This window comes from Chenopodium quinoa, unplaced genomic scaffold (assembly GCF_001683475.1).
Source record: "Chenopodium quinoa cultivar QQ74 unplaced genomic scaffold, ASM168347v1, whole genome shotgun sequence".
In the NCBI taxonomy this organism is placed as follows: Eukaryota; Viridiplantae; Streptophyta; class Magnoliopsida; order Caryophyllales; family Amaranthaceae; genus Chenopodium; species Chenopodium quinoa.
In genome coordinates this window covers 22,748-34,493 of record NW_018744232.1, presented here as the reverse complement: position 1 = coordinate 34,493, position 11,746 = coordinate 22,748, and the positions used below count along the sequence as shown (strand labels likewise).

Genomic DNA, 11,746 nt, shown 5'->3' with positions numbered 1-11,746 from the left:
AGCCATTGCCCAAACAGACTACGCTCACCATACAACCACATTGTTAAAAATAAATAAAAGTCCACAGCTAATCAGAAAAAAAAAAATGAAGCAGAGACAGCCTGCATTATTGTTGTGATCTTTTACCAGTGTGCATGGCCAGGAAGCTCGGTGATGGGAGCCTTTAACATCCTAAGATCCCAAATGCGTTATTCCAGACTCATCCTCAGCAGTTACCTAATTGATAATGAACTAATTAACATCACGGCTCAGACTCTTAACATAAGCAATAAAAAATAACAGCTTCAGCAACAAGATCAACAAAGTATATACTAATGCATTCAGGTGATCTTCTTGCAAGCTAATTTGTAGATAATAAGCTCACCTGAAGCTGTATATACTATAATAAGCTACTTTGTAGATACTAAGCTCGCCTGAAGCTGTATGTACTTCAAGTGAGCTTCTTGCAAGCTACTCTTCCTTTTACATATTTAGATAGCTTCCAAGATGAGAATTATAGCCTCAATTATGAGCAATAAATTTAAAGAGCTGAAGAGAAAATACTTAGCATCATTTTAAGACTGTAAACTGCCATTTTGAGAGGGTCAATACACTACCTAGGCTCAGAGTCTCAGATATGTATTTTATGAGATTCTAACAAAAGGTGCTAGACTGGACAATTCTTTAAATTTTTGGAAGTGGTGAGCTTGTCTTGATTTTGAGCACAAGTAGATGATGCACCTTCTGTTAGGATGAAAGTGTATCATCAACCAATTGTACAAAAGATTTATTACTTAACAGGAAACAAGTCAAATAACTGGCAATATAATGGTCATCAGTGTTCATTTCTTTTGTTTCTACATCTTTAGTTTTCACCACACATTGCACAGTTGCAAAAATTCAATATTTTTCATTTAATAAACTAGTTATTGCAACCATGCAAGACATGAAGTTCTTAGGCAACTCAGACATTTTGTATATATTAAAAAATTAGGACTCCTTTGTATTTTGTAACATCACATTTGTGAACCATAATTATTCATATAAGATAACTCTTATGATATTTACCTAAAAAGAGCTTATTATTTCCAACTTAACATTAAGAATCCAAGGGTTGATCAAACCAGTTGTTACGTAGTAACATAATCAAAGCCTTATTCCCAAAAGGATGGGATTGGCAGCATGAAACAAAAATCTATCTCATGTGGTCATCCACATAGATCCTCTCCTCTAGTTTTTATCCATTGTAACTTGATTTTGTGAACCCACATTCTTCATGTTATATTCAACTACATCCATCCAAGTCATTTTAAGCCTCCCTTGGCATTATCCCAACTATCTACCTTCCTTACCCTAGATTCACATCTCACATGCCTAAACCAACATTGTCAATTCCACTGAATCTTATCCTCAATATCTCCACAATTCTAACTTTCCTCCAAATATCTACATCTTTAATTTCATTTTTTAAAATGTTACCACTTCCCACACATCCATCTCCACTAAGAAATCTTTGTTATAGCTATCTTAATATGCTTTTTTTTTTTTTTAAATGGCCAACATTCTTACCAGTATACTAGCTTTTTACTTTTAACCTCACTTTGAGCCCAATGTTACATGACATAAATCTATTCAATACGAGGTACAAAAACAAATATGCAAAGCCCTAAAAATTATGAATTCGGTACAATTATGTACAAAATGAATAAGGAAATTTTTTAAAAAATGTATGTGATTTCCTTTTGACCGATGAATGCTGAAATGTATTTATTTGAGTCAATGGGAGTTTTAAAAGATAAGCGAAATATTTGTGCCAAAATATGTTTTTCCCTGTTTTAGTTAGGAAAGAAATCAATTGGATGCTAACATATGCAAAGCCATAACACAATTTTGAGCTTTAAGAAATCACTTGTCCTCATTAAATCCCCACTTGCCAACCCTTTTTTGATGAGTATAATGCAAAGAAGAGTAAAAGCCAGTGTCACTAGACAACAGCAAGTTTGCAACACCATTATCTTTCCTCCCCTCATTCTTTCTCCTCTCTGGCAAGCAGATTGTGGATTGAACTAAACCTAGACCTGAAATTTAGTTTGAGGGGCTGGTCCACCTGGTTGCCCCATCCAGCAACTTGGAATGGACCGGCATCTTTTCCTGGGTTGCATTTGTTCCGCTATTTGGGGACAAAGGATACAATTTGTGGTTCATGGTTCTGTTTGGCATTCCTAAGAATTATTGTGTGAGCCAAACGGACTAAATTATATGAGTTACATCCTAAAAATTATCTCCATTTCTTTGAAAAATCGATTGGTGGTATTTAAAACATTCACTAACGGGGAACTCCCAACCATATAATGTCACTACATCCTCACTTTGTCTCCTCCTAGTACTATATGATAGTCCATGCACTCAGCTTTACACCTATACAGGCTATACTTAGCCAAAACCCTCAAGATTCAAACTTTTACCTCTATCGCTTCAACTTAGCATTAACCAGCTCTAGCCTCATGTACCAATACAAACTCATTAACGAACAATAAATACAACTCTATCAAATCTTGAACAAACCATGTTACTTCGTACAAAATAAAAGGACTTGGTGTAAACCAATAATAATAGGAAAATTTCTTGTAACTCCACAAGTCCTGTCATTTGTTTCACGTCTTGGTACATATGCTTAAGTAGATTAATAAACTTACGCGGTATTCCCTTCTTTGTCATTGCCCACCAAAAAGCATCTCTCTTAGTACCTTGTCATATGCCTTCTATAAATCAATAAAAAAAACTCTGTGCAAATCCATAAGACTGACTTTTCATTTTATTGAACCATGTACAAAATAATAACAGGTGTGTTTAATTAGATTATGAACAATGAAGGAATGATATTAAATTATAGGAAAAAAAATGTTTATATATATATATATAATATATATATATATATATATATTATATATATATATATATATTATAATATATATATATATATATATATATATATATATATATATATATATATATATATATATCAATACAACTAATTAAGTAAAAAGGCATAATTTCTACCTCGTATTAGTGGTAGAAAACCAACTTTTTATTCTAAGAGTTTGCAAGTTCAAGTATTAATACGCTCTATTTCTTGAAGTTAAAAGAAGAAGTGTAGTGCCACGTGGAGGGAAGATGCCACATGGTAAAGTCTTGCTTAAGACAGCACCTTTTAACATAATGCATGAATTAGAGGTATGGATTCTCGATTTTCATAAACCTAAAATAAGTATATACTTTAGCCTTTTATATTCAGTATTCCTTTAGCAAACAGGTAATTTATTTCTTTTGCAAAAAAAGCAGCTTCATTTTATCCAAAGTCCTAACATTTTTTCTTCTCTAAAAACACGTTTCTCTTGCCCCTTTGCAGAGTGCAAACCTTTATTTTATTTTTATTTTTTATTCTCTTGCCACTATGACATAATCCAACTAGCAACTACAAAAACTACACCTCAATAAACAAATCTTCAATCCGATGTCTCCCTCATAGAGCAAGGGTTTCTGCATGTGACCTAAAATTTCCATGCATGGGCCTCAATGTAAAGGTGGCCCGGGAAGCGGAGGGCTCGTTTGGTAACATTCTCTTTTTTAGTTATTAGTTTGTCAGAACTGAAGTATAATATTTGATTTGGTTGTCTAATTTTCCAAAACTAGCACAAAACAGCCCTTTATTTTTAGTACAGTACACATGACGAGTAAAGATCTAGTGGAGTTATTACTCACAAAACAGCCTTTTTTTTCTTCTCTCTCCACACTTGAATGACCCCTTCACTCTCGTAAATTTAAATTGTCAATGGAGGGTCTCTTGCTCTCAATGTCGTTGGAGGTTGGTTTTTAACTTTAAAGGAGAGAGAAAGCTAGTGAGGGACAGGATAAGATGAGAATGAAAATTTTGAAGCATTGTTCTTCTTATTGTTAATTAACCACCCAATTTAATCACATGAAAACACAAAATTAAAATTCAAGAAGAGAGGAAAAAGGAATGGAGTGAGAAACAGATTGAGAAAAGTAGGAGAAGGAAAAAGGGTGCAGCAACCCAGATGAATATCTGAAAATGAAGGAGAAAGGAGAGAGGAAAGAGAAACCACTAAAAGTGATTTCTGTTTTTTCGCGTGGTTCTGCAAAAAATGGTTAAATTTGTAAAAAGTTATTTTTTAAACATTCTTGGCGAACAGGTTTCAACTTTTAAAACATTCTTGGCAAACAGGTTTTGTTTTGTTTTGGAAATCCTCTCTCTCTCTCTCTCTCTCTCTCTCTCTCTCTCTCTCTCTCTCTCTCTCTCTCTCTCTCTCTCTCTCTCTCTTATATATATATATATAATAAATATCAATATCATCCACTACCACTTTGACGGACGGGGCCATGGAAATCTATAAAGAAAAAACACATGTTTGGGGATGAAATTTCATTACCATGGGCATCATGAGCAGGGGACTTTTCTTATAATATTAAGTACAAATTCACAGCTGATTCAACCATATATTACCACCTTTGAAAGGAGCCGGTAATTTAAGAGAGAAAATAGAATTTTGAGTTCTCTAATTGCTCAGGGAATCCTCTCCCTTAACTACAGTACTGATATGTCAATAGCATCTAAAAACTATTATCCAATTTACAAGTCCTAAAATACTGTGATTTTATATTAGGAATTAAATTGTCCAGACATTCTTTCATATAGTCTAAAGGTATTAGCTATCTTTCCTGGTCCCAATGCCGCATCATTTCTTCCACCTTCACGTCAAAAAATAAAACCTTTTCTTCTAATAGGTAAACCGCCAGCACTTATACGTCAATAGCATTAAAAAAAATAGTATACATCCTACATGCCCTAGTATACTGTGATTTCATGTTAAACTGTCTTTGATATTCACTGTAACAGATTCTATCAATGAATCTGGGAGAAATCATGACCATCAAAAGGCTTCCATGCACCGTCAACTGTTAAAGAATATCTCGTCCAGAGCTGTTGTCTGAACTTTTTTCACACAAGTTGAAATTATGCAAGTGTTGTTCAGCAATTGGGAACTTATGCGCAATCGGTGTGATTGGATAACAATACAGAAAAATCTTCACCAGACCCATATTTTCTGATATACTCCCTCTGCCCACAATTATTTTCCCGGTAAGGCTTTGTCACACATATTAAGAAATCTAGTTGACATGGCCATAAAGTGGTTAAATGTTTACAAAAAAAAAAAATTAAGTGTGGATAAAGAGGGAAACCCTAGAGTTGGAATTGTGAGAAAAAATGCTAATATGACGGAGAAACAAAAAGTAGTAAGAATAAAGACCCAAAACGTGTGGTGTAGGAAATTTTCCTATCAAAACAGATGATAGGAAGATAATTTTGGGACATCTAAAAGAGTATACATGAAGATAATTATTAACTGAGAAAGTAATTCAAATATGTGATGGGCACAGGTCTTTCTTTAGTTTATTTACGAAACTTTTGGATGGAAACTACAATCAGCACTATACTAAAAGCGTTAGCAATAAAGGTTGGAGCTACGACCTTCATTAAGCTAAATAAGCAACTTACCAGAATATTGCTCTTTTTGGCATCATAATCCACATTGCGGGCATGCACTTGCTCAATTGTGTTATTCATCCTGAAGAAAATAGAAATTTTTAGTCCAACAGCACGTAAAACACAGCATGTCGCAGGGAACATATGTTCAGCTAGCAGGAGGCCAAGCTGCCATTGTACAAACATAACTGCCATCAAAAGAAACCTAATTACACATTGAAAAGCAGCTGATGTAATAATATCATTATCTCTAAATAGATGGAAGGCCCCTTAACTGGCATCAAAAGAAACCTAATTACATGAACATGGTCTCTACATAGAACCTTTTCGAGAAAGGCCCATAGACTGTCAATCAAATATAATTTAAAGCCTTGATAGGTTAGATGCCACAAATAAAACAAAGTGGTCAAATAATTGACTTAATGGAGAGAATTATACATATAAAGTAAACAAATCAGTATCAAATAAATCCCGAAAAATGAATCCTTCAGGCTTCAGTAATGTCTGCTGGAAGGTATTTACTTCCTCCAGTCCAAAACAAGTGTCCATGTACTACCTATACTAATTTCGAGACAAACATTGACAAAGAGGAGAAAGTATCAACGGTGAGAGCAAGTATCAGAACATACTTCATTGTCCGTAAATCCCAGAGCTGGATTGCTGATTCACTAGTTAATGTAACAGAATTCACATCATGAGGATCCCATGCTCCACCAGTTAGGTAATGAAGCACACCAGCTGATTCTTGTGACTGTACCTAGAAAACACAGGAACATTCAAATAAAGAATCAGATGATGTTGAATTGAAAGCAGGCACATTTGCATGAGATATAACACATTATAAAGACATAAATACGAATTGATTAGCAAAAATGAAGCCCAATGCAGACGAAAATACAGGTATGGTAGACTCATTAACCTTTTGCAGCCTCTGTAACCATAAATATGTCAAACTCGCAAGCATTTTCTTTCCCCTTGTGCATTTTCAATTTTTACAACAAATCAACAATTACCCAAAATGAATGCCATGTGTGAAGGGGTTGTCGAGGTCACTGAGTATGTTTTTTATTCTACCTAGCACATAGTGGTAATCCTAGTTACAATGGTCCTAAAGAATTAATTTTATCAGAGAAAACGATGAAGAGGATAACATTGTTTATTTGGGAAAAGGAGCAAATAAGGGTAAATAATATAAAGACATCGATATAATACAAGCAAAATTTATACAAGTAATTGTAGCATTAGTTGTACTAAAAGTAGGTCAAAGTTATTGTTAAAAAAAAAGTAGGTCAAAGTTATGCTCTAAAGTTACTCAAATTTTATATCTGTTCGGGGAATCAGACACATATGTGTTAACTAAGATTTGATCACCCAGAGAAAAAGTGACAGATAAGGATTTTCTTTATATGTGAAGTAACAATTTAATATATAAGTGGAGGAAAATTAAAGGATGATATGATGCTGAAGACAAACAATGTTGCAAAATTTGAAAAGTCATTTAGATACATGAATGGATTGGATACAGGCCCTGATAGCTATAGTTGCTGACTGAGAAAACATAGTGGGAAAACTCAAGAAGTGGAATGAAGTAATGGCCAAGTTTGGAGCCCCTTTTGACTAAAACCAGAACCACTTTCATTCTACAGTCGTGAACCCGTCACCAAGTGAATAAATATGGATTAATTATCTCAAGCTTAGAAAGAGACATCTTTCATTAAACTGGTAACTCGTTTAAGGTACTTTATCATTAGGCTATTTCATGGTCTTGAACTCATGATAAATAGACCAACTCTGCATATTCACCACTTACTTCTATTTTGTCCATTCTTTGATCATTTTTAGGCTTCATCATAATTAGTGCATATTGGGAAGATTAGTAGAACACTTAGAAAAGTTTATTGCAAATGATAAAAGTAATATTAGACCATATGTCCATAATAGAAAAGCATAGAGGAAGGTGGTTTAGTATTATCTTACAATTGTAAGCTGATAGAAATAAATTTGCAGCAAGGACAGGTTAAAGACACATCAGAAAATGCTGTAGGAAGCAGGAGCACTTTCACACCTCAAACAGACAAATTATAAAAGTCCTTCTAACATCTGAAGAGCTCAGCTTTTAAAAAATTCAATACAAGTAGCCAAGTCACTTCTCCAGGCAATGTAAGACGAAACTCAGAGGAAATGGGAAACTACCACAATCTTTCTGTTATATACAGGTACAGCTCAATTATGAAGTAGGGCACAAAAATTATATCAAGGACATTCAAGGTTTATGCTTGTTGCAAATACTACATCACAACTTTATACTTCTCAACTATTTTTCATTGCAAATTACCTCAATTTCTAAATAAGTAAGTTGAGAGACCAAAAGAAGTAAGAATTTCATATTTCAAAAATTCCAGTCCACGACCTTTACCTCAGGAAATAGGACCCACAAAGTGAAAACAAAATATACCCTTCTCTACTCTCCTATTAATCATGTCCATCAAAGGGGAAGGGGCCATTGTGGGCTTAGCTTTATTATAAACATATACATCTCCAATTTTAGGGACCCAAATTTTTTACATGAAACCGAACTTCACTGAGAGAGGATCCAAATACCTGAGCGGTCTTCTTTGAAGAATCCAAACTCCACAAGAATAGATTCTGCTCATCAATGCTAATTAATTTATCATGCCTTCCTGTAGGCCACCAAAGAACACTGCAGAATAGACACATTAAATAACTATAGCATTCAAGAATGCTAAAACTGACAAGTAAAAAATAAGAACCCAAACAGCACATTCCACAAATTTTCGATTAGTCAGCAAACTGCTGCAGAAGGCCATGTGCCAGACAGTATAAGTATAATGTCTAACAAAATCCAGGAAAATTTTACAGTAAAAATTAAGGACCTGATCAGAAACAGAAAGAAGGGGAAACAAGAAATTGAAGGATCCAATCCAGATAGCAGAAAAACCACACAAAACAAGGAGACCAGTCTCCTCTTGTGCTTGAAGTAAATGGGCTGATTGTCGAATGCAAGAGAGTAATGGATATTGAATAATGCTTGTTATAAAACTCCCCCTCAATACTTCTTAATACAATAACCAATGCCAATCGTTTGCGCTTAAGCCTAACATTATCCTATCAGTCAGTCTCTAACACTCCGAATTCCAAAACTTAGCCGTAAATCTCCAAACCTGAGAGAAGATCCTAATATTCTTAAATGAGAAAGCGATGGCTGAGCATCTTTTATGCATCAGTAAATGGCATAGTTCCTACTTTCTAAAATTCTTATTTCATCTTTCTTTTCTTCAACTCGATAGCAAATCTTTAATGACAGGCAGAGAATCATAAAGTTACACTTGGAGGTGATAGCATAGCTAAAATTTAAAAGGGATCACCCATGTACAGAGTAGAAGGAAAGGATCAGATAAGTCTCAGCACCAAAATTCACATGTAATGAAAAAAATGGTTAGTAGCCAGTGAACTAACTAAAAAAGTAAAGACAACATGATGACTAAGATCCCTGACTGAGTACGAAGCAAACAAATCAGAACATTCTCCCAAAACTGTATAACTGAAAGCTCACCCTTTAATTTTACTACTGTGTGCATCAAGAGCAGCAATCCTTTCCAACTGAGGCGAATTTAACTGGCCATACAATTCAGGAATCTGCCATATGGCTGCTCCATATGATTCACCTTTATATAAATGGGAAAAATGGTAAGTAACAAGATGGAAAATTTAGAGGGAAAAAGAAAATTTAGTAACTTGGTCACGGGTATTTGTTATAATCATTAGCGAGAAGAATCCAATTCTCCCCGCCATTAAAATTTAAAAGCCGAATAATGCAATCTTATATTACATAAATTACATATGTCCTGGGACAGAAGGACATGTTATTATGAGGTTCATGTTAGAAGAAAATTCCAATCAAACGGAATCTCTCATCATTAAGGCTTATTATTTAAAGTTTTTCTGGTCTCCTTGGTTTGGATCGTGGTTTGAATCTTCTATTGTACAGCAACATGAAAGAACCTTAGATAATGGTGAACGAACAGATATGTGCATGGAATAAAAATATGAGCATAGATAGTAGATAAACCAAACAGATTAAGTTGTCATAGTTTGTTCGAAAAACTGGAGCTGTCTTGCTGATGGATAATGCAGGTATGCATTAAACAGGCAACATCATCATTACAACATACCTTAGTTGAACAAAAACGTGTTTGACTAATTGACTCTCTGCATTTCACTTTCTTTTTTTTTGACGGGTGATCTTAACACTTTGAAACTGGAAATTTTGAATTATGTCAGAAATTTTTTTCAATAAGATGCAATCATCAGGAGATGCTTATATCTAATTTTGTAAGTATGCCCCAATGCATTCCTAGGAAACACCTTGCAATTTCTCCGCAATAAAAGAATATCTTGACACAAACGGTATTCCTTTTCCCTCTCTTCACCGGCCCACATTAAATGACATTTCAAGTTCTGAATTCAAATAAAAATGAAAATACACATGAACCAAGTGAAAAAATAGTTTCGACAAATGACAATCATCAACAATCACATTCCAATATATCAACCAAATGTGCACAAAGACATCAACTAAAGTAGCATTTTCTACAAGTCTAACTACAATAAAATAAATCGAAACGCAAAGAAAGCAATATAATAATCAATGCATTACCATTGAAAAAGACGGTAGAGAAAATACGCTGATCAAAAGGACAAGAAGCAAGGTCCCAGATCTCATTTGGGTGAGAGAACAATCCTTCACATACAAGCTCAGTTCCACCATTAGAAAGACGAATCAAATGCACCTAATCCCCAAAAATATCACCCAAATTTCAGAATTCCTAAAATCTCACATATATATTCATAATATTCAAAAATTATTAAAATCAATCGACAAAACACGAAATTAGTTCATGAAATTCACCTCATTTTCTTCTTTAAGAGATAGAGTACCGGCGATGAAGCTGGTGTGATCCGTATCCGCCTTAACATCGGCAATGCACCTTGCCTGTATGATCAAAAATAAATTGGAAATCGATTAATCAAACAAGTATATAAGAGCATAAAATTGGGGGAAAAATTGTTGGTGATGAACAAGATAGAGCTGAAATTAGGGTTAGGGTTAGAGATAAACCTGATACTTAAGACCATAACCAATGCCAGTTGATCCACCCTGCATTTCTTGATTAAACGATCAAAGTGATGAATTTGCCGGGAAGATCACCAGATTTTTCACTTTTCTATAATCGCTTACAACTTACTAGTTACTAGTTTACTACTAGTAAGAATTCGGGGTACATAATTTGGAGGGCTGCCCAATTTCTATCGAGGGGCAAATTGGTAAATGCACGCTAATTATACTCTTATCTCATCTCTTAGAGCATGTTTGGTTGGAGGTTTTTTTTTTTTTTTTTTATTGGAAACGGATTCAAATAAACCAATACCATTACCAAGTGTTTGGTTGGAAGGTTTGAATAACAATTACCATTACCTAAGGAAAACCAGGTAATAGTTTCCACCAATTGTTACCTCTCTAAAGCCTAAGGTAACAATTACCTTTACTCTCCTCAAACAAAAATAAAGGAAGATAGGTTTAAGTGATTCTAGTCCATGATTAAACCAAACAAATGAAAAGGTAAGAGTTAAATGATTCATTTCCTCCCTTTTATTTGTTTTCTTTCAACTCCATTTCCATTAGTCAAACCAAACGCCCCCTTAGTCTCTTACTTATAGGTTCGGTTGTCTACTACTAAGGGTAAGAATATGAGAGTGAGGGATAGTTCAAGTGGTTAGAGCTCCCCTTTTAGTTTCAAAAGATCCGAAGATGAGTCTAGGGTGAGTGTTTTGGAATAAATTATTTTAATTTTGTAGAGTCTGAAGATAAGTTTGGATTCTCAAACGAAATCATCTACAAACTCTTTATTTGAAAAGCAAACCTACATAAACAATCAAAATAAAGACAAATGAAAGTGGTCTATTTTAGTCAAACTAAGGGGTCGTTTGGTTGGATAATTTGGAATGGATTGTAATGGAGTTAGCATACATTTCATCTATTTTTTTTGTTTGGTTGAGGTTTTTAGTGATGGAATCTCATACTGTAACACCCCAATAATTCTCTCTTCCAAACCTGTATTAACCTGTAATAACTTGTGGTAACCTGTAAATACTTTTAATAACCTGTGAGAGAATTACTGG

The 11,746-nt window shown here is 34.3% G+C and overlaps 1 protein-coding gene across 1 annotated transcript; it reads right to left on the bottom strand.

Moving 5' to 3' along the window:
* Positions 1-122: 122 nt before the first annotated feature.
* On the bottom strand, positions 123-10,784 carry LOC110694065 (WD repeat-containing protein DWA2-like). The gene is given in 9 exon segments (XM_021871221.1): positions 123-188; positions 190-216; positions 5,558-5,627; positions 6,175-6,302; positions 8,147-8,246; positions 9,120-9,231; positions 10,224-10,356; positions 10,476-10,559; positions 10,686-10,784. Coding segments are annotated over 9 exon segments (765 nt in total). The 5' UTR covers positions 10,731-10,784.
* Positions 10,785-11,746: the final 962 nt, after the last annotated feature.